General features: G+C 35.8%; 2 protein-coding genes across 3 annotated transcripts in view; both read right to left on the reverse strand.

Annotated features, from left to right (window-relative positions):
• Tusp (WD40 superfamily protein Tusp) overlaps window positions 1-13798 on the reverse strand; it is a 29258-nt gene extending 15460 nt beyond the window's left edge. Inside the window, exons 1-3 of the mRNA XM_073083729.1 lie at window positions 13425-13798; window positions 3933-4097; window positions 2133-2315 (exon numbers count right to left, since the gene is read on the reverse strand). Of these exons, the coding sequence (XP_072939830.1) occupies window positions 2133-2315; window positions 3933-4097; window positions 13425-13520 (444 nt within the window). The 5' untranslated portion in view covers window positions 13521-13798. The remainder of the gene's footprint in view (window positions 1-2132; window positions 2316-3932; window positions 4098-13424) is intronic.
• Window positions 13799-14219: 421 nt separating this feature from the next.
• DNApol-theta (DNA polymerase theta) lies at window positions 14220-24448 on the reverse strand. 2 transcript variants are annotated; one of them, XM_073083342.1, is made up of 9 exons: window positions 22212-24448; window positions 21829-21953; window positions 19808-21744; window positions 19237-19417; window positions 17502-17695; window positions 17048-17217; window positions 15979-16153; window positions 14968-15232; window positions 14220-14598 (listed from the first exon to the last, which is right to left on the reverse strand). In XM_073083342.1, exons 1-9 carry the CDS (start codon window positions 24323-24325, stop codon window positions 14306-14308), a joined length of 5454 nt encoding a protein of 1817 aa, XP_072939443.1. In that variant the 5' UTR covers window positions 24326-24448; the 3' UTR covers window positions 14220-14305. The 2 variants fall into 2 exon arrangements, with proteins under 2 accessions (XP_072939443.1, XP_072939442.1); XM_073083341.1 differs by having other exon boundaries at window positions 15979-16309.
• Between the last annotated feature and the right edge of the window lie 74 nt (window positions 24449-24522).

The raw sequence follows: 24522 nt of genomic DNA on the forward strand, positions 1-24522 counted from the left end.
GGCCACTAGGCAAGCTATCTGCATAAAGTTCATTTGATTCGATCAATCTATTGAAGCCACGGTTTTATCGTTTTCAATTAAATTGCATACCCAGTACTCGTATCTCAAAAGCTATTGAATTCAACAAAGGTATTTTGTATGGGTACTAGGCACCGACGAAGCTCGCTCTCCAACACGCAATATGCCTGAAGCCATATTTCACTAACAATTTTCCCGCACCGTTTTCCTACTGTTATGCTAACCTTACTTACCTACTGCGTCTAACGACCCTCGAGCAATATGTTTTCTGTGTACCTACGATCTTATGTCTGACATAAATACACGTACAACTTTTATGTACATTGCTGGGTTATTATTATACGATTTTACTCACACTTAGATACGTTGCCTTCTGAAAGAATTCCTCAATACGTGAATTTCTATGAAAAAGAAATGTGAATTTCACTCAAACTAGGTCCAGAATAGATTTCAGACTATAGTGTAACGCGATTTTTATGTACATCTACAATTTAATCACAAGTAATTATTTTTAGTTTCAATTTTTATTTTCGTGATGTTTATTTAAACATCGGGTTGATTAGGGAGTCGTCGGGAGTCGAATAGATCACGACTCAAATCTTCCTAATGAGTGTAATATGTGTATATATGTAATTTGTATGTAAATTTGTCATTTTACGTATCATGTAAGGAGTATAGGTGTTCGGTGGTTTCTAACACTCCTGCTCAATCCCGCCACGTAATTTATCGTTGGTTAAGTTTCAAATAAAATATTGGCAGTTATCGCAGTCCAAAAGCACTAAATAAATATAATGTGTGCTGAAAGTCCGAATAATTGCTACGGTGGCTACAGCAAGGCTACGCGCTTCGGGCTACGCCTGTTTATTTTGTAACGCTCATTAATACATTGTTTTGTTTTTCTAAGATATTTTTCTCATACCTGAAGGTACAGTATAATAGGAAGTAAACAATAAGAACTCACCTTTGGTGAATTTCCTTTGTAGCTGTAACTTTTGAAAAGGAAATTTTGTAACAAAAATACCTTATAATACATTTACTCTCAGATCACGTTGCGAAACTAACTTTTATATTGAAAAGCACGTTGGAATAAGCTTATTATTTTCAGTTCATTCAACATAAAATTGATATGTTCTTACCTTAAACCAAACTCAATTAAAACGCGACTTTCTTAAAATGGCATTATAATGGATACGTCCATGGATACATAAGATAAGTGATAAGTGCTCCTCATCTTCCTTTATTTTATAATTGGGAAGCAGCTCGTATGAGCACACAGTCCACCTGATGGTAAGTGGCTACGGCCGTGCACGGCCAATGAGCACTTGCCCCAAGAGTAGATAAGATTAGTGTACTAAGTGAGGTCGGCTACGGATGCGTTACCCCATAGGTCTAAGTTGGAACCCGAAACAGTATGTCTCTCTCACCACAATCTTGAAATAGGAGCACAGTGGTGCTTAACAGTTCTTTAGACAGAAATAATACCTAACTACGTAGTTACTACTTGACAAGTTTATTTTCAGTGGTGTCAAATAGCGTTGTCCGGTTGAGCGCGCAGAGAAACCTTTTAGCAAATTGGAACGACGGCTATTCGTCCTTTATGTAGAGTCACGTGTCGTGCTCGACACACCAATGAATATCACAACGTTTACTCGTTAAAATAGGATTTCGGAGCTAATGGCCAGATTTAACTATGTGAAGGATTTTAGGTATTTAACCTTTTTAATCCGCTTGGCAATAACGATGTGAAAGTATTATGTTATCTATTTTTTGTAGGCCTGTCATAACATTATTTAATCTATAACATACAAGAGTTAATCACTATCCTTGTAATCAAAAATAATACATATTTACAATAAGGCTATTTATTTCGAGTAAGAGTTATACTACTTGCAAAAATGTGCGATTATGCCTTAGGTATGCCTAAAATGTAGATAGAATTTTGTATGGCGTTACCTCATTACTACACTAGCCATAGATATTTTTTTCTGGTAGTAGTAATTATACGGCTTCTAAATGGTGAGTACCTATGTTTCCGGCTAAAACTAATATGTTTATATACCAGGCCAAGTATTAGGTACATTACATTAAGTATGTACTAAGCATTCGTTAGTTACCTGGTAACAAATCAGAGCCATCCGTCCATCATGTGACCAGGAGAAGTGTGTCACCGGTGTGCTGCGGTCATTTATCAGCTCTATGCTCCAGCGGCCTTCGTACTTGATCCACACGAAGATCACGCCAGAACTGTCGCACGAGGCCAGCTTTTGGTACGGCTCGTTCCATTTTACAAGGATTACCTGGACCAGGAAATGAAAGGAAATTTATTATGCCGAAAACAAATAAAAACCTGAAGCCTTAGTTTAATGAAAATTATGCATATTAATACATGATCATTACGAAGGTATGTACTCGTATATCTGCCTATCTCCATACATACTTGCTTATTAATTCTGTAATAATATTATCAACTCTACCGATGTAAGCTTGATAATATCCCTAACATTTAAACTTACGCAAATTAGAACGTAAAATAAACATACTCATTTGTATAGAATTATTTTGATATACAAAACGAATGAAGAAAAAACAAAGAACTTAAAAACAGTTTAATTAAAACACAACGTTGCGCTCTTGGAACAATAAACTGAAATTACCGTGCCATGCGAACAATCATAGGCATCATTACGTTAGCCTGGAAAAATTGTTTTGTTTCGCTCTCACAAGAAAATAAATACTACATACATTCGCTATTTCTTTTCACCTTTTCGAGCCCACCTCACCACAAAATGTAGCTACAGGCAGCGCCAGTTTAGTTGAAGTGTATTAAACGAAAGCGGTGCTTGCGTTTTATCATGATGAAGGCGTATTGTTATTCGCACTTTTAATCTTTTGAGTTTCAAGTAAATTATGTTGGAAGGTGCTAAAATAACGTGGTACAAAAATATTCTGCTTCTCAATGACAATACACAGCGTACTTTATTTTTCCACGTCGTTATTTCGTAAAATGTAGCCATTTATAGCCCGTATGTTGCGGTAACGCTGGCAGTTCGTAGGTTGCACGTGTGTTCACAATTAGTGACGTTTGTATTTTTGCGAACACCCTTCAGTCGCCATTTTTGTTTCGAAAATTCAAAAATAAAGCAACAGTGTAGGCAACGAATTTAAATTTGCCTTGACAGGTAACTCCATTGCAGTCTATAGAAACCTAGAGTGGCAATAAAATTCAATCAGTCGATTTCTCTATTAGCGGTTGTCGTCGAACTATTTCTAGTAGCCGTATCTCGTCGTAGGCGGAATGAAACCCAAACAAACTCTATGAAAATATTGGATTCGATCATTGTCTACTAAAATTGAATGAAAATAACTTAGATTTTACTCATCTAAGGTAAATAATGTATTTTCTGCATTTAGGATCAAGTTAAGAAAGATTGATTTTTAATAGCCTATTTTTTCATGAGCTGTAAGTGCTGTAACTATACTTAGGTAATACGAGTAAGAGTAGGAAGAACAGTTCACATACGAATATATCGATGGACACAAAAAAGATTTTAGCGCTTCAGAAAAATCGCATCGAATTGAAACGATCGAGATAAAGACACCTATAATACTCACACATCACATCTGTGGCCGCGCAGGTTGTTACTGACCACGCCGCGCTCGTTGCCCGTCGCCAGTCATCCTTTTGGTAGTAGTTATGAATAGAGGTTCAGTGGTAATTCACACATAGAGAAACCTATATCAGACCGGTGTCCGAGCAGGTTGTAGCTGGTCCGCAGCGGCACCTCGTGCGAGCGACGCCCGTGCAACGACGTGAATGTGACGCCCACCACGCAGCGTACGTTGCCCGTCATCAGCCACCATTCTTGGTAGTAGTTATCCCTGTTCAGGAGTTGTTCCTAGATAGAGCCACTTACATCAGATCTGTGCCCGCGCAGGTTGTAGTTGGTCCGCAGCGGGAGCTCGTGCGGTCGACGCGCGTGCGACGACGTGAACGTGACGCCCACCACGCCGCGCACGTTGCCTGTCGCCAGCCACCCCTCTTGATAGTAGTTGTTCCTGTTCAGCTTCCATCCTTCCTCCTGGGTACAGCAAACAACAATGATCAGAAATAATCCAAATATAAACAATATCGTTTATTCCTTGTCACGTCTGCCTAACAGGGAATGAAAGGACTTTGAAGGGCTGCCTGGCTTAGCGATCATAACGCAACAGGTGCGCGAGAAGTGTCAAAATAACCTATAATATATATTCATCGGTAAATGTAATCCTATTACGTAAACTTTATTACAACCAAATATAGGTCAGGACAAAATTTTACTACAATTTTATCTTGTCACAAGCCTGAGAAGTAGAGCATTCCGATAATTTCTTCCAGTGTCATAGAACTAAAATATTATCATGCTCCGGCCTTAAGGAAATGGGCAGTAAGCCAAGTAAAAAAAATCCGTGAAAGAAATGCGTAGAGATTGCTCTACGGAATGAAAGTATACTTACTTCTTACAAAGAGAAAGGCACGTGATGAATGGTGGAATTCTTCAAAGCTTTACTAGCAGAATCCTTTAGTTAGGTACCTATTTGTACGTTCAGCATTGTCGGACTTATGTTGGTGCTGCATTATCCATATACGAGAAATGCTTCGTCCTATAAAATGTTGCTGAAGAATCTATTGTTAAATCGGGTACGATCAAGATAATCATCACGATTGTGTGCGTTGATTTAAAATAACACATTAAGTACAGTACGTAAATTCACGGACTTTACGTACTGTACTTTAGTACGGACTTTTGAAATATGAATTTGAATCGGATAATGTGAATAAAGCGAAAGGAAATCAATTGTTTAAAGTGCACTGAATTTTAGCGTAGAATAAATATTTCAGTTCACAAAGGTACGTAATAGTGTTTCATATTTACACGCATATAAATATTCGAAACCTTTTAAATAAAATAGAGAGAATTATTTAAAGTGCTTAGAATAAATCTATACCAGTCAACCACCCAGGGTTGACTGGTAGAGAATGCCATCAGGCATTATGTTTGCCCTTTTGCACATTTTTTAGAGGTGATGCAATAAATTTTAAATAAATAAATAAATAAATAAATAAATTATACTTTACAACATACTAAGTAAGTAGGTACTAAGTAGTTTTACATTTTAATAAGCATTGTAATATTCGAAACCTTTTAGTACGGATCTTTTTTGTAAACTGACTTGTGATATTTAAATAGCACAAACGAGGGTCCGACGGCTACGGGTCAAGTGTTCGTACGGAGAGCAAACAAACCTTTTCGGGACTTTGGGTGTCGTCAACAAAGACTGAAATGTCTTTGTTGTTACCCTTGCGATATATTCATTTAAATATGACTACATTAGTATGTTAAAATGTACACCCACACTACTTACTGTATTATTTATTTATTTATTAGTATTTATATTATGTAAAAATGACGTCATAAACGCATATTTAATTTTATCAATATGTTTGCATAGTACCTAATAGGTAGTTAATGTCAATCGTAAGTAGATGCAATAGAATCCTTAGTGATACCATGATAGCAGCTTCAAGCCCTGTTTTGTTTTGATCAAATGGATGTGGTATTGTGACTAAGTAAACAATAATAATAATAATTCTAATTTAAACAGGATGGTATTATAAATTGCTTATCGTAAGTTACGAAAGTCATGTTATTTGCTCTGACGTACTTTTTCCTAACTGTAATTCACCATTATGCCTAGGTACGGTAAAAAATAAAGTTTCAATTGACGAAGCAAAGTTTTAATTAGGAAACATTTTAATTCGCGTTCTGAATCCACTAATTAGTGTGTCAATTACTTACAAATTAAGGTCGGGACACTAATCGTTTGCATTTTAAACATGTTTACAGCAACAACGTTTTTCACGTATCGACGATGGCGAATATTAATAGAAGCGAGATCAATTAGTAGACTGCTAATGGAACATGTCCTGTCTAGTGCAGGTTGGTAGACCGGAGATCGAAGGCGCAATTGGCAATTAGCTAGACATTACGCGATCTACTTTGCCGCTTCATTATTGCGACCCGAAACTGACTCATTAGTCATTACTTAGAAGACCTAGGTCTACTTAGAGCTGCCTTAGCCGATATAATTGTTGTATTGTGTTATTTTATTGGGGACGCATATATTTTTTGGATAAATTTTGTTTTAGATAGGTATTGTATAGCTCTATAGTTATGGCCTAGAAGGGTTATGGTATTGCAAATGTGCCCATATATATACCTATGTACATAAAATTAAGTACATGGGCGTAAAAGGGATGGGGATTAGAGGGCACAGCCCACTTTTAGCAAACAAGAGTATGCCTTTGGTTTTTCGTCGACAAATTCCGTTCCTCCCTCCCTCCTGAGAGTCAGAAAAATTGAGACTAGCCAGCCTTTTTACGGTACACGACAACAATTAAGTAAAAGATACAAATAATAATATTTGTACCCACACTTTAGGCACAAAAAGATAATCCTGCTACTTCTAAAATTATATTCTTGGCGAAAAGAAATGTGTTGTCTTTGCGTTTCCGCGGAAATAGGCCACCTTCTCATTATGCTAGTACTTAGTCGCACGTTAAGACACACTCGCTTTTGAAACTCGGCGGTAACATACTAAGGAGCTTACTACTAAACCTTGCTTCTTACATTTAAGTGCTTTTTAGCGCAGATACTTAAGTACGACTGAGTAGGTATACACGTAAAACTTTAGCCTTGAAATATTCCACCAAAATGCTGCAATATAGTCTTTGAATTGAAATAATTCAAATGGTCAAATGCAATAGTCGGTATAGGCGCAATGGCACACGGAGGGTTTTAACGACCATGTTTTTGTGTTTTCAAACATTTTGACTGTGGTATACACTTAACATTTATATTACAGTTTTGTAAAGATACCCATTACTATATGGAGACTCCTCTCTATTTTTACTTTTCATTTGTTACATTTTTGTTATAATATGGCATGTTCATGGAAATACACGTTGAGTAAAATTTTCATTTATAGACATGGTTAATCGTTGCTTGCCAATGCTCAATAATTTCAGAAAGATATATAAGTTAAAAAGATTTAGATACCGCAGGGACATCCATTACATTTCTTATTAAAGATAAGTTCTACTTAAAAAGTTCTTAGAGTTATAGCGGAAGACTGTCATGGGAGCAAAGTTAATTAACGGACGTGTAATTTTCTTTTTAATTCAACTCCTTCCATTTCAATTGTAGGTATAAACATATCGATAATTATATCCTATAGGAATTTAAAATGAAGTACCTAAGTAAACGTACAAACTAGAATTGTGTAGCTCGCGAGTGAGTGATATAAAAGATATATATCTTCACCAAAGAGCTAATCACTCATCAACTCCGACGGATTTGAATTATATCTTTATATCCGCATCACATGGTTTAGTTCATAGATTCAAACGATTCCGGATATAAGATCTTCTTCAACTCAACAGTGTTATACTAGCTCGCGAGTGAGCGATGAGTCAAATGAGCGACTGACTGAGAGTGAGTAGTGAGCCTGATTCGAGTCAAATGCGTTGATTGAGATATATAACAGTTACGGTTACGTATTAAACACTAAATAAAAATATTTTATTGCTAAGAACATGGAAACCGGGATATACAAATAGCGTTGGCTGTGATAATTCATATATATATTCATATAATTTCTTGCCAGTTTTGTATTAATTATAAGAATCAAAAATGTCAAAACAATTTTGTCTTGCAGACTATTGTGTCTGTTAATGTGTGAGTAAGTCATTTAATTTTATAAAACTTTTTTCCATCGTTACTAATTTTAAGTCTTCGTGTTTTATTTTTGTCGCTTATATCTTTACAGAGCTACTGAGCTAAAGTGAGCTATTGAGCTAAAAGAGTGATATATATCACTGAGTTCAAAAGATATATATCACTCTTTTCACTTTAGTGATACATTTTGCGCAACTCTAGTACAAACATATCTGTACCATCAAGAAGTTCGGAGTGCGGTACCAAATTCCAGTAATCCACCTACCTACTGTCGACGCGAAAGGTTTCAAGTAGTTTTTCCCCATATTAAAAATCAATCTATATAATTATTGCTTATCTAGCAGACAGAAATTGACAAATTTTGAGATATAATAATGAAAATATTGGCATATTCTACACAATTCGTCATCTGTTTATTACAGTTGTAGTCAGTAAATTTTGTGTCATCAAAAACACTGCTTGTAAAAAATCCAAGCCTCGCCATTCAGCTCTTCTACCGTAAAAAGTCCTGAGATCCATGTAATCCAAGTCGGTTAATTCATGCAGTCTCTATTTAAGAGATCTTCTGTATTAAGGTATTATCTCACTATCTAACCTAACAACATCTCATGGGACCATATCAGTATTAAAAATCTTTTATGTTCTAAATAAATAGATTGACGTGGCAATCGTACTGCAAGAGTTCACATGGTGTTTTCGTCTTATCATATCGCATCACACAAGTAACATTAGTGCGAGTACTGTTTACTTCAGTTGTAGTCAGTAAATTTTATCTTCTCAACCACTACCCAAAACTCAATCTGCTTGAGGGACTCTACGATTACAATTATGTGCCAAAACACTATTTATTTATTTACATAACGAATTGTCTGCAGCTAGTAATTAACAGACGCATAATGGAGCATGTCCTGTCTCGGAGGGAACGCGGCAGACCGGAGATCGAAGGTGCAATTGGCAATTAGGTAGATATTACGCGATCCGCATCGATGCTTCATTATTACCTCTGTTGCCGGACAATTTATCACTTACAGAGGACACTATAAATAGATTAATCGTATAACTGGTATACCTGCCATATCGACGTAAGTTTGTAAACACAAACATAATCATGGAAAAGATACATGAGATAACTAGACACTTATTTTGTAAAAGTATAAAGCAGGACTGCTTACAATAATGTATTGCTACTCCCACAAATTAGACGAATCCAATAAAACCACATATGTTAATATCCGTCAAGCCGTTTGGCCTACAGGGTGTGTCAAAAAACATTACCCCCAGTAGGGTAAAAATAACATTTGATATGCTTTTAATAAAAAAATGTTTATTCAGTCTACGGAGGTAGTTATGTAGATATTATGTACCTTTGCAAGACCTTTTTGCCAACAAATTTCAGAGTTTATTCTGGAAATTAGCATAAGAGAGAAAAATATTGTTCAAAGACTAGACAACCTTACCACCTTTTTCCTCTGACCTACTCCTTATCAAAGTTATAACCACCCATGTGTTGTGCATAATACACCTATAGTTACTAAGAACTAGCAGACATATATTTTGGTTCATGTAGTTTGGATATACATAAGTGATGGATCGTGGGTACGTCACTTGAAGGTGGTAGAACACTTTGTGGTTCGACTCCGGCGGCACCACCGCCACACACCTATTTATGCATCATAACAGCAGCGTTAAGCGCTGATGTGTTCTGGTTTGAAGGGTGTGGTAAGGGAGACATACTTTTCCGAGGCGTTCCAGCTTAGTCCTCAGGGGTAGCGCATCTATGGCCGACCTCAAGTAGGAATATCTAATCCTATCTGGGGTTGATTACAGATGAACATAAGCGGCAGTAGCCACTTACCATCAGGTGGACTGAATGCGCGTCTGCTGCTCCTATATTATAAAAACTAATTAGAGGTACTTTCAATTATGATTAGATACGTAGTAATAACTTCCTGTTTAACACAAAGATTGCATGCAATAGATGCGTGCTTGTTTCAAGGCAAGAAAGTTACTGTTAGGGTAGTTAGCACCTACTATGCAAGCATGCAACTTACACATTACAGAGTAAATAAATTAAAGTTACAAGTTATATGCTTACAAAAACAATTTATCATTTAATTTTATAATATACAAGAACGTACATAGCGTAATTGTTGTATTTTAATCGTGTTAGTACGTTAATATCTGGAATATTAGATCAAAAACTTTACTTAGTATCATATGTTTTATGTAGGTGTCTTTTATTCTTATATTTATTTATAGATGCATTGAATTTAGATTCAAGAGTCAAAACAAAATTACGGCATATATAAATTCAATTTTTATATTCCCACACTAGGTCAGTGTAGTGGCTCTGAAGGAAGACGAATTCCCAGCAGTCTTACAAAATGGACGGACGATGATGAATAAATACTTAAATAGGTATACGGTTATATTAATTTCTATTCGACTCAAAGTTTCCATCATAAAATATTTATTTGAAGGAGAGTCCATTACCTGCTAGCATTTTAAATAAAATTGAAGTAAAATTATCTCTTCAAACGAAGAAACGATATCTTTGTTAATTTATAAAAGAGTAAAATCTTTAGAAAGCCGTTGCTTTGTTAAGATTTGCTAGATTCAATTTCGTTGAATGTTGCTTTCATTAATCAATACAAGCAGTTCTTTCTAGATTGTTTGAAAATAATTAAACCTTTATTTATATTAAAAAAATTGAGATATTTTCCACATTTTTTTTCTTAAGTTGAACGTACGTAACTGTATTAAATTAAATTTAAAACAAAGTATTAATGTATACTTATTTGTTATTAATGAATTTGAGAATATTATCCGAATTTAGAATAGGATTACAATTACAATATTACACATCTCTTTCGTGTAATATCAAAATTAAGAACACACAATCCTTGTTTGCTCAAGTGGGTAGTTATTTACATATGGCCTAGAAGGTACTTAAACGAGTCCCACGCTAAGTAACCGCCCTTTAGGCGAAATATGGAGAGCACACACGCGTTCTAACTTCATAAATCATGTTATTAGTGAAAACATATTTAGGTATACGTATAGTACCTAGTTTTGAACCATATAATATGAACAATTTGACGCCCGCGGCTTCAGTCAGTAATTATGGTGTTTTAAAATTTAACGCAAAAACAACAAGTATGTTGGTCGGAATAAGACCCGACCAACTTGGTAGGATTGAACTCTGAACAGACGGGAAAGCAAAGTATTTTATCAACTTCGGGCTTAGATGATAGCTAGTAATTTTGTAATTCTAATTTATTATCTTGTATGTTTCTGTTACCAAATAACAACACTATAATGTCCAAAGCCGAGGTAGCCAAAGCGAACGTAGTATAAAAAATTGAAGCAAAATTTTCACGTTACTGCATGCTTAGTCCAGTTTTTTATTTATTCATTATAGCGATACACAAATCGAGTGCCAATAGTTTCAGGCATGGTAGCCATCTTTATTGAAAAATAAGAAAGTAATATATAAAGAAATACATGTCAGAGAAACTGTGAATCAAATAAAAGCTCGACAGGGTCGTAAAATAGAGAACCCATGAAAATGTAACCCCCTTACGGCTTATCATATATCACTACGAAAGGTTAATTTAACTTAAAAAGTAATTCAGGCTCGTTATAAATTCTGTTTATCTAAACGCAAATATGTAAAACGTATTTTTATTCCAAATAGTTGAGCAATAAGCTAAATATGGGTCAGTAACTCTGTGCGTCCAATTTGAAACAGTGGTTTGCTACGAGTGCTACGCCGCGTAGACTTTGGCTACGTATTAATTAAGTCAAATGAAATTGCATTAATTTGAGATTGCATTACGTTGATGAAAATGTGGTTACGTGAACCACTAGGTACACGGTGGTAAGTAAAAGTATTACAATTATTAAAAATTAATTATAATATGATTTCAGGACGTTATTCCCCGAGGAGTTCGTTTCAGAATAATGATTCAGTTTCAAAATAATGATTTAATATTTTACTAAGTAAATTGAAACAAGATTTAATATAGATAGGGCGTAAATTTCCATACGCGCGAATAAAATGACTTATACATATATAAGATTACTATTTAGATTGTAGAATCCATTGTAGACTACAAGTGTCTGCCTTTATAATACAAGAAAATTTAATTTATTAAAATATGCAAAATATTTGGGGTAGAAAGTAGACAATGGAACTTGAATGCTAACTGTCGTGAAGATAAGATCCATATAGTTTCTACGACAGGCTTATACCATAATTCCATCATGTCCTCGGGTACTGAGAATGTTTAAGGCACTGTGCTTAAAAACATCGTTAGAAATTTCGGATAGTCTTCCTACATGCTTGTTAAAAGCTCGGACTTATAACAAAAATACTTAGTGTTGTACAAATATGTTATTTGCATGTAATTTTGGAGAACGACGAAATAAATACACCATTACGGCTAATTATGCTCTTTACATTTCTGAAAACTATGATTCTGAAAATGTTAAGGTAGAATTACCACAGTCACCGTTCTAACGCCGAATCAGTTTTTCGTTTCGTTAAATTAACATGAGACGACCATATAAGTCCTCAGGAGTGGTAACGCATCTGATAGACCTAAGGTCGAATTGACGACATTGACCACTTACCATCAGGTTAACTCCATGCCCGTTTGTTATATCAATCTTGTACAACAAAACAAATTTATTATATACAAAGAAAGATTTTAATTTAGTGTTACAATGTTGAGAAGTAAGTTTAAAGATTCAGAATAAGTTTTCAATCTGAATCAACAATAATTTAAGACGTGTGGCAGAAATCTTCATTTCATAGACAAAATCATGTGCAAAATTGGACTTACGAACACAGAATTAATAATAAGTAAAACAATAGACCTATAAGAATTTCGCAAATACTAAAAGGAATAAGACATTAAAATTGCCTACTTATTTTAGAGTGAAAAACGATGGCAATTTAAGTAATGCTTTGTACGTGAATAGATGAAATACTGAAAGGCGTAGACAGGTTAATTGAACACAAGGTTTCACTTAGTAATCTAACGTTGAATTGCGTTCGACTCATTCGGGTTTATCCACAAATTCTTTGCCATCAAATTACAGTAGGACGGCGGCAAAATTGTTTTACATTCTCATCAAAGATAATGGAAACTTAATGTCCTGTAATAATGTGCAGGTTCAGCGGCAATCGAGCCTACGTGCTGTTGATGGCTGTTAATCTATTTGGCAATCTACCGGATAATATGTGCAAAAATTCGTACAAAGTGGTGTTTCATGAGGCGAATAATTTACGTTACACACATATATTTTATTCGAAAATGTGATCTTGCGTTACGAAAATGTGACCTTTTTATAGGCTCAATTTATTTAATTGTATTCTAATAGAAATACACGTGGACTTTTGTAAATTTGTTTTAAAACGAACAGTCTCTCGCGTACAATGACATTCGCGTACATTAACATTAGAAAACCAATGGGTACTTAATACATAGAAGATGATACCGCAATCGAATGTTTGAACAGTAGGGAAACTATGCAGGTAACTTACGTAAAATATGTTACATGTTACGAACCACCATAAGAATGTGGAAAGTTATTGTTAAATTACGAATAAAACATTAAACTCACCTCTGGAAGCTCGTCTGGAACCTTGCCCATCCACGACAGCGACAGTATCGTACAATCGCACTTCGCGTTCACGTTCCTCTCGAAGTGAAGATGCATTTTGATTACACGTAAACTCAGAGGTACATCGGGATCAAACACGGCTGGGATGCTCGCGCGCGATTACATACGATATATCCGCGGGCAACTCGCGGGTAGGTTTGGTTAGTGACATTGTGGATTTCAGGGATGAGACATCGGGAATACACAGGTTATTCGAATATTAATGTTATATAGAGCCGCTGTGCGTCGGTGGGCGCGAGGCTGGCGTGACAGAGGGTGACAAGCGAGGCTGGCCGCGGCGCAGGTATCGATTGCGGAGCGGAGGCGGCACTCACGGCGCCCTCTGTCCGCAAACTTACTAACGAGGGAAATGGGAAAACCCTCAAATCGCGAACGAAGATGGCGCTCGCATTGTTGCCAAACTCCTCCTTGTTTCATTGTTCCTTGTTGCTGTGGGTCGTGACCTTCAGTACTAATATGTTATTTTTTTATTATTAGCCACATTTAATTTGTTACTACGTCGTTGGTATTGAGAAGAAAAATGCTTTAATGTAGCGCTACTTGACTAATGTTTAATGTTAACTATACTTTTCTGTAAGTAATATTCTGTAAGTGAGAGTCACGAAAATCTATTGCACTGAAATTTATGAAACTTTTAGGGTCGAGTTTAAAATGAAACTCGTACTGGTTTGTATTAGTTGTATCTAGTTCTTACCAATTTAGTGTGCCTAGTTTGGTAGAAATAAAAAAACGATATTTAAAAATTAAAAAACATCACTGTATTTATCACTTCAGTTTTGTTATATCACATGATTTATAATATATAAAGCGTTATTTGGCAGTTACGTTGTTTTGACTTCTTCCAAACACCCCCAGCTGTATCCAGCTTTCACTTTGACTGGCAAGGGGACCTTTAGATGAATCGCTTCTTCCATAATTTCCTTAATAGTTGTAATGAAAGAAAGTTTATCATATTCAGGTACTTCGTAGATGAGTTCATCGTGCATTTGTAGTACGAGGCTCGGTTTGTTTGGGTTATTATTGGTTCTCTTGTCGATAGCGTACATCGCCGCCTTCGCTATGTCTGCTGCTGAACCCTGGATCATTGTGTTTATTGCTTGCCGTTCCGCAGCACCTAATTAAAGAAATATTTTATAAGTTATGTATACACTTAGGGATATACATTTTACATACATTTATATATAGCTCCTGTATACATTGGAAAATGTAGGACAAAATAAAAAAAAATCTAATATTAATTAGTATCTTTGTAATGCTTTGTTCTACGAAATTTTAGTTCTTTCTTGATAAAACAGATATTTAATACTTTAGCTACCAATCTGAATCCAAAACATGTCACGACAGTATAATATTTCTGTTATGTTTCATAAAGATCGAGACTATATTGTTTTGTTAAATCCCAAAAGCGAACCAAACAAAATCCGTCCTCATAAAACATAAAATTTAATGGAAGAATAACTGGAGTGATTTTAAACATGCTTACTTCGTTTTGCACCTAAATGATGATTGATATCGGGCAGATATCTCCGACGCTTCTTAAGCGTTTCCACATACCCGGTTTTCCTGCAATCCTCTAACACATTACGGGTAAATACTTTAATAGCCGGATATGTTTTGTAGAACGTGTCCATGAATACTGCAGCCTCTGCTTCGGTTACGTCGAGATGCTGCGCTAATGTCTTGTTGCCCATTCCGTATATAATACCATAACAGAGTTGCTTTGCTTTTTGACGAAGATCTTCGTCTACCTATAATTGGTTTGTATTGTGAAAATTAAGTAGAATAGTGTTTCGTTTTCGTGACTATAAGGGATAAGAATGAAATCTTCCTAAGATTGGTCACGTATGCGTTGTTTTGTCAACTTTCCGAATAAACCTGAATATCTCATATTTTACCTCACTCTTTAAAGTAGCTTGCGCGACACTTCTTTATAAAGTGATGCCATGGACAAACCACGAGAGGTTTTATTCCTTTTAATTTTTTTTTTATATAATATAAGAGTAGCAGACGAGCATGCAGTCCACCTGATGGTAAGTGGCTACTGCCGCCCATGGACATCTGTAATCAACCCCAGATAGGATTAGATATTCCTACCTGAGGTCGGCCACAGATGCTCCGCTACCCCTGAGGACTAAGCTGGAACGCCTCGGAAAAGTCTGTCTCCCTTACTACACCCTTCAAACCGGAACACAGCAGCGCTTAACAGTGCTGTTATTAGGTAGAAATAGGTGTGGCGGTGGTGCCGCCGGAGTCGAACCACAAAGGGTTCTACCACCTTTATCAATAGTGAACTAGATCTGAGGACGACAGTCAGATCAGTAGAAGTTTCCTACTGTACAGTGTGCATAGGTTCAGAAGCGGCTGTGACTACTCACTATCTAGTGGATTATATGCACGTTTACTATTTCAATAATATAACCTCCGGTCCGACCTGCCGACCCTTTAGCTTAGTGTAAGAAAGAAAAGTGACAGAGTTAATCAAATTACAACTCACTTCCTCTTCCTTCACCCCGCTCCACGTTGACGCGATGGACTTGAAAACGTCCACATCAGAGCTCATTATATCCATCAACATAGGATCTGTACTGTAGTGAGTCAGTATGCGCATCTCCAGCTGACAATAGTCCGCTGACACGAACACACAACCTGACGCAGCTTTGAATACGTTCCTACAATTGAACTCCATGACGTCGTGACTTGGTTCAGAATCCTTTATACTGAGATACTTTAGGGGAATAGAGAAGGTACGGGGAACATTCTGAAGGTTCGGCTCGTGCATACTAATGCGCCCCGTGCACGTGAACATTGTGTAGGATGGGGTTATCCTGCAAACGACAAATTACTTATGCATGAAGACTGCACTGTTCGACGCTTTGCCAATCGCGACACAAAGCTTATTATTATTATAAAATGTATTATTTAATTTGTGTAAAATTTATTATTGTGTATTATTATGATGGGAGAGGCGAAGGGTTATGCAGCCCGCATGGTATTGAATGATCATTGCAATTAAGACTATTGTCAAAATTAATTTGATCAAGGAGTCTTTGTTACGTCTAAGGACTAAATTGGGACGCGTTGGGTAAATGTACCTAGTATCAAAAAGCACAAATTACTCGGCAATGCACGCAGTAGGTACTGTATACTAAACGAAAGGCTTCAGCGTGTCTTTCCCCCTAACATAACTACTTATAGCGCATAAAAGCGTGAAATTAAGTATGTAGAGTCATATTATTCTCATAACCTGTGAAAAAAACTGAGAAACTTATTTCCAGTGATTTCTGAGATAGTCTATTCACACGAGATGTCCCTATTTAGCCCTAAGTATGTAGAAAATCACAGGGTTTGTTACTTTGTTAGTAAAAAAAAACTACTATAACAACTTTATACTGTCATTATAAGGTCATTATCACAGATTAATAAATAGTTACTACGTAATCATTATGTAATATATCGTATGTACTCGTAGCAGTGAGTCGAGTTTCTATTATCATGTATGCGCGCTTGCTTGTTTGCGTGTGTGTATATGTGTTTTTATGTAAATAATGAATTTGTTATCATACCTGTTGTCAGAGCTGTACACACAAGCCTTTTCAGTCAGAGGATACAATGTTTTCGTTAAAATGGAATTCAGTTTCCGCCAGAATATAACAATACTAGCCAGTGGGCTGCTGTGAGCGGTGAGGACACTTTTCTTCGTACTTATCTTGCGGCCCTTGTACAATCCTAAAACCTAGTAGTACATATTTAAATAAGCAAATCCTTTGCACCGAGATAATCCGAGAAACAGATAATTATTAAGAAATCAATTTTAACAACAAGTAAATAGAAGTAGACTCGATTCCATTATACTGAAATTGTACAATTATTTAAAAAAAAATTGTAAGCACGGTAGCATATATTAAAAGTGCATACGAAGAAACACTTTAAGTGTCATGATACTTTTATTGCCCTATTTGAATAATTAAAAAAATGGAAATAAGCAGATATATGTATAATTTTATGATAAAAATCTACCTTTGCAACACTTTTCGATGAATTAAAGTTGAAATGATATCCGCACATTTTATACGCCTTCATTTGTAGGATTTCTTGAGATTTTTTTACATCAATCAAAAGGTGTGAGGCTAGAGTTTTATCGACTGTGATTCCACGTCGTTCGCTGTTTGCTAATATTTTCAAAACGTGAGTTTCGATGTCTTCTAATTCATCTAAGATAATGAAAAAGAACAGTGGAATTAGTAGGTTTTTAATTTCTATTAAAACATAATTCATTAAAAAAACTTCAAAAAAAAATTTCGCAATTTTCGTGTTACTCATTGTTAACTGCGACATCGCGAACGCAAGGGCCTTCTTATTGCTGTCCCTGTAGTACCAGGACCAGAATAGGACTACGGTATCCCCTGCCTGTCGTAAGAAGCGACTAAAAGGGGCTTCCGGGGTTGCGGGCGGCAAGAGTGGGAGCTCAAACCATCCAGCAAGCGACCCCGGGAAGGACAGCGGTTTGTGTGGTCGCATATCGCTGTAATCACCAGGGGATGTGAGAGGAGCGTAAATTGCTCCCCCCAGGGCAGAGCCCGATAAAAGGGCATCGCGTTAGGAGGACTCTGGTTGTGTTCCGTTGGAGATCCCGGAGTTCTCCACCAAACGCTGAGGACGGCCACCGGGGGGGTTTTAGTGCGGTCAAAATCCCACATAACCCGGCGTCACTCCCATGGCGTCGGGTACCTTTTGAAGGTTTCCCCCTCGTCAACAAAAAAAAGGGCCTTCTTATTGCATTTGAAACATTCCAATTTAGTCTCACAAAACGCATTGGTGACAGAACTTCCGCTAGATCTCCTATTTAATTTAGTTACTTAACATTAAGGAAATATAAAACCTTGGTCTAAAATCAAACTCATTTAACAATAAAACAAACAAAATATATCTTTGACTTTGAAGTCTCCGGCAATCTAAAGTTTCAACTGAAGGACAACTCGTGGTTCACACTTATGTATCAAACGATACCGTTTGACGATGGCAGAGATACAGTGGAGAGCCCTACAGAGGCGACTAAGTAGGTATAAAGATAGACGAGCCAAAGGAAAGGCAACTCGACGACGATTATAAATCACGTGTAGTGTAGGTAGGTAAATAAGTTTATTACTGAAGTTATATTTCTTTTGGGGCGTAAAATTGACACCTTATCGTTGGCCAGTAGGTAAGTTTTGCAAAATAGGATACAAACTTCCTTTACATTTTTTTTAGGTGTGACACGATACAATGCGTTAATCACCGTCAAACTTTTTACACAAAATTAAATGTGGCTTTTATTCAGTAAGGGCTACATTTGCCCCGATAATATGTATGGTTTCTACTTAAAAACTCAATGAGGGGTGCGGACGACAAAGTCATGGAGGAAAATTTGTGAAAGTACAAAGCATAGCAACTTCGATGATTAGATAGGTATGTAGGTACAAATTCAAATTTTTAAAAGGTACTTTACTACTTAGCAACGCAAATCGAAAAATTTTATTGCAATACAAATTTCAAGGGTACAATAAATAAAGTGAAAGAAAACATCGTGAGGAAACCAGCATATCTAAGAGATATTAAAAAATGATCTTAATGGTATGTGAAATCTACCAATTCGCACTTAGCCAGCGCGGTGAACGCTTAACACGTCTTAAGCTTCTCATTCGGAGATGAGACTCGGGATGAAGTGGCATAGTAACGGGTGATGATGATGATGAATTAATAAAGGAATACTTACTAATAGTACTATTTAAATTATATTGCTGTAATAACGTTATTTCCTGCTGTTCAGCGACTTTCAAGATACACCATCCCTTTAGACACATATTTTGCGCAGGTGATAAATCTTTAAATCTCTTATTTTGTTCGTTTACTTTTAGCTCCATATTTGGCAAATCTAAATTGCAGTACTTCATTGCCTAAAATGTTGATGTGATGAAACAAAAAATGTATGCTTAAATTTATGGAAACATTAGATTTATTTCTTCTTCTGTTTTAGGGTGGTAGAACCCTTTGTGGGTGGAACCACAAAGGGTTCTGGAGGCACCACCGCCATACCTATTTCTGCTTAACAACAACAGGGTTAAGCGCTGCTGTGCTTTGGTCTAAGGGAGACGTACTTTTCCTAGGCACTCCAGCTTAATCCTCAAGGGTGGCGGCGCATCCGACCCCAAGTAGGAATGTATTCTTATCTGGGGTTGATTACATATGGCCATTGGCAGCAGTAGCCACTTACCATCAAGTGGGCTGCATGATCGTCTGCTATTTCTATATTATATAAAAAATACTTTGTTCAAGCCTACACTTACCAAATCAAAAATATTTGATATCCTCGTGTCGCTATCTATTAGCCATTCCCTTAACGCTACATCACAAAAATGTGATAATATTTCTTTTTGAAAATACTCTTGCATCTTTGCATACCATGATTTTATTGATATTACTCTAATATTAATGGACTTGTTATCTAACCACTTCGAAAGTACTGATTTTATTAAATGTAATATCCCTTCTACAGACGTTAGGTCCAAATAAACACATAATTTCTCACTAAAGCATATCGTAATTGCCTTCATTAGCAACTTTGTGGGATTGTCTATTGGTATTACTTCACAACCACGACCATTTTTTAGAATATTGCTTCCTATTAATTTACTTTTGGTCGGAGTTGCAACACCTATTTCTACGATCATTGATACAAAATTGTGACTCTGAAATAAATTCTCAATTTTTAAAACATCATTTTCTCTTAACATATAACAATCTAATATATGGTTTGTAAACTTCATTACTACATGCGTTGAGTCTTTGCAACATAAGCTTTGTAAGTTCATACATTTTGATTGTGAAACTACTTCGTTTATTTTCTTTCTCTTTTTTACTGATGATTGACACATATCTCCATTATCAATAGAAAGGCGTTTGAGTGGGCTTATAAAACTGTTTTTAACGATTATTGAGCCATTATGTTGTGTATTGACTACTTCATTATCCAAACAAGTTCCATTAATCGGTAACTCATCAAATATATCATGTTCCTCTTCGTACATTAATTTAATATCATCATCGTCATCATTCTCAATAACAGAAGATTTGAAAGCATTTAATATTGTACTTGAATTAATATAATCGACGGTATTGTTATCTTCGGGCTTAATTTGACCATTGCCTTTTATCTTTGTATCTAAGACTTCTGTATCACTTTTGACAGAAAAGCTTTCCTCTACAAAAGAGTTTTCAGCATCCGTCGAAAATAGACTAACATCCTTATTTGAAGTATATGACGATTTTGATGCATTTTTGGTAGCACTACTTGGTTCTTCAAGTTTTACTTCAGTTTCACCAAAACTTATATTTGGAGAAAAAAATGTACCTGAAGGGGGGCCTTTAGATATATTCTGCATAGCAGATGCAGTAAAGGACAAGGAATCCCAAAGTATTTCGTCCTTAATTAACGTCTGTGGGCTGCTGTTGTTACTTTCTAAGAGTATATGAGGAAACGTAATTTGTTTTTCATTTTTAATATTTGTCTTATTCGTGCTATCTTTTGTAAAACTTGATTTGTGTACTTTTTCTTCTATAACTTCATTATTTAAAACTGTCTCAACTTCTTTTTCTGATATAGATTTTTTGAAACTGTTGATATCATTGCTTTTATCAGAGTCAGTGATAACGAGATCGGAAGCGTTGCTTTCTATATTGACTTTTTCATTCACATCATAATTACATTCTTGTTTAGAACATTCATTATTATCAACATGGTTTGTGCCATTGCTATGGGATTTTTGTAATATATCATCTACTACTATGTTGGAATCAACTTCTTTATTCCACATAATTTCTGTAACGCCAATCTCTTGCTTCAAGTAATTCCTAGCTTCTAAAATCAAAACGTTAGCTGCCTGTCTTGGAGTCATACCACAACAACCCGTTATCCAGATATTTTTTATACTATTACGTTTTCGAAAATCTAAATCGTCATCATCATCTCGCTTTTTTTCGCTTTGAAATGGTACAGCCTTGTGGAAAATATTTTCTATCACATTAATATCTGCTGATGCTATTTTCGAAATGTTTTCGAAGCCCGCGTCGAATAAAGCGCGGGCTCTCGTACTATTTAGTGAAGGTAATTTGATTAACTCTATAAGTTCTGAGTGTATGCCGAAATGCAAGCGATCTTGAAACTGTGATATTAAAGTTTCCATATTTTTCCAACCTAATTGGCGACAAAAAGCTGTAACCATACCTATAAGAAAAGTTGATATTATTTCTCTTGTTTGTACAGGCCTATGGTACACAAACAAATATAAAATTCCAAAATTCGAAATACCTGCAAATGTTGCAGCTGCTTGTTGAAGGCCCTGTAAAAATCCTCGAGCACATTGAAATTTTGTAGCCACTTGAGATAAGGGGACTTCGTTTACTAAATCTTGTAGAGCAAGTGCAGTATAAAACCTAAAATAAAAAAGTACAAATTATATGTAGGCACTCTGTAGGTATTATTTAATTGCATTGACTTGAATAGAACCAATAATTGTCTAATTGTAAGTATCTCTGCAACAATTGGGTATTTAATAGTTAGAAGATACAATTAAAAATTAAAGGAGAGAAACGAAAAATAAATAGAACTAAATATTTCTAATACTTGTATAAAAATTACTTAGATAAGAAGGTTATTTATAATTACTATAATCACCCACAATACATAATTACCTTTTGTGTATATTTAAGCTCTTAGGACATACATTAGAATTTCTAGTACCCCTCAAGCTACGAATAATGAAACTCTCTTGAACACCGACCAGTTCCCCAACCCTCTTCATGGCCTTAGTAAGAGATTCCCAGAGAGTGAGTAAATGCAACCAGTCTATGTCACTCCACTGATTGCTTACACTATATGGAGTTACCAAGTAAATCAGATGCAAATCAGTTTCTAGCACCAAACACTGGCGTGCTTTCTGTAACTCACAAAACAAAGACAGACCATCGTGAGGAGCCATTGATGAAGAAAGGCAAGCCTTGCCTAGACCGGTAGCCACATAGCTCTCTTCTGTACTCTCAGTCTGATTCCTAATAAGTTCAAAATTCACCAACTCTTTTAATGTATCCTCTAATAACAAATTGTTTGAAAGTAATTTTTGTGCATACAGCAATGTACATTTTGAATACAACTCCAATTCTGCTTTAGTGCAAACATCTTCACTGGCAATGATTTCAAGCATTGACCTCATATATTTATCCTCATTGTCAATACAACTCCTCACAGGATCTAAAGCACTTGTCATCAATTCCAACCCAATTTTTCTTTCAGCTTCTGTACAAATCAAGACACTTTCGCCCGAAGTATCTTTGCCCATTCTGCCAGCCCTTCCTACCATCTGTTTGTAGGTTAAATTATTTATGGGCTGTCTTTGAAACATTGGTGACCTGATGATCACTTTTCTGGCTGGCAAATTTACACCAGAACTCAGTGTTGATGTTGCCACAAGGACTCTTAATGCTCCAGACTTAAATGCTCCTTCTATTATGTCCCTTTCGTCAAAAGTCAATCCTGCATGATGGTATGCAACACCAAATGAAATGACTTGTTTTAATATTTGATCTAGGCCCACAGGGCAATTTTTAAGTTGTTCCAAAACCTCAAATATACTTTCAGATTTTAGCTGTTGCCTTAGAATCAAGCCACTTTGAGCGGCAGAACAGCCTAGTTTATTAAAGGAAGTAGCAATATTTTGTGCCAAATTTTCACATCTATTCTTGGTCATGCAAAATATTAATACAGAACATCCATCTTTTATTGTGTCTAAACATATATTTAAAATATTATCCTTCTCACCAGTACAGTCTATATGATCCACATTTTTTATATAATTTCCATGTTTATCATAAAATTTATTTCCTATCAGGCAAACTTCATTTAATGGGATTGGTCTGAATTCTGTTATAAATAACTCAGCATCCAACCATTTAGCTAATTCATCTAAGTTGGGTAGGGTGGCAGACATACCAACAATCTGAATTTGTATGTCTAATCTTGATGATATATATTTAACTTTAGTAAGGAGAAGTTCTAATATATATCCACGGTTTGGATCTCCCAAGAGATGCAACTCATCAACAATTATTGCACCAAGCTCAGATATATTATTTTCATCTAACAATCTGTTTAGTAAACTATTCGCTTTCTCTATAGTGCATATGGCTATGTGGACTGCTTGCAGTCCCCCAGGGGGTGACTGAGATCCCATGAATCCTTCAACCCTAATTCCTGAGCTAGAGAGAATATCTTGTAGGTAAAACATTTTCTCTCGAACTATAGAAACAAAGGGTAAAATTATAATCACCTTCTTCTGCCTCTCTAATATGGTCTTAATTGTAAGTATTTCAGCCACGAGGGTCTTCCCGGCAGATGTAGGGGCTGAATAAACCAAGTTGCTGTTATCTGCAAGCACTTTAGAATTACCTAAACATGAAACTTGCCACTCGAACATTTGTGTTATTCCTTTTTCTTCGTATCTTTGAATAATTTCACCAGGAAGACCCCAGTTTTTTAAATATCTGCTATTATCTTTACATTGTGTTGATATCCTGCTCTGGTGAATGCTATTTTCTAATTGAGAGGTTCTTGATGAAGGGCTGCAGGTACTATTATTTTTCAAAACTTTGATTTTATTCAGCGACGGTTCAGGCTCAGTTTCCGCAACATATTCTCTTACACAAGGCAAAGAATTTGCCAAAACAAACGTATTATCGAAACAATCATTCAAAAAAGTTACATTTTCGGCTAATATTTGTGCATCGAATTCATCAGTATCCAACTTAGCCATAATAAGATTTAAAGAACATTAAAATTCATTATATTTCAAAAGAAAAAAACAGTTAACAATCCATTTTAATTTCAGAATTAATTATTAAACAAAAAATAACAATAACAATACTCAGCTGAATTACTTGTCATACTGACAAGTGACAATTGACATTACAGTTTGACAGTGACGAATTACAAGCACGGAAATATCATTTA

This window comes from Epargyreus clarus, unplaced genomic scaffold, assembly GCF_041222505.1.
Source record: "Epargyreus clarus isolate Ecla_fem2 unplaced genomic scaffold, WU_Ecla_fem_2.2 ptg000019l, whole genome shotgun sequence".
NCBI lineage: Eukaryota > Metazoa > Arthropoda > Insecta > Lepidoptera > Hesperiidae > Epargyreus > Epargyreus clarus.

Excerpts from the sequence above, each read along its gene's own strand:
- DNApol-theta (XM_073083341.1), bottom strand. The coding sequence starts at position 24,325 with ATGGCTAAGTTGGATACTGATGAATTCGATGCACAAATATTAGCCGAA. Across the intron at positions 21,954-22,211 it reads AGCTTAAATATACACAAAAG|GTTTTATACTGCACTTGCTC; the intron begins GTAATTATGTAT and ends TTTTTATTTTAG. Across the intron at positions 16,310-17,047 it reads GTGTACAGCTCTGACAACAG|GATAACCCCATCCTACACAA; the intron begins GTATGATAACAA and ends TGTCGTTTGCAG.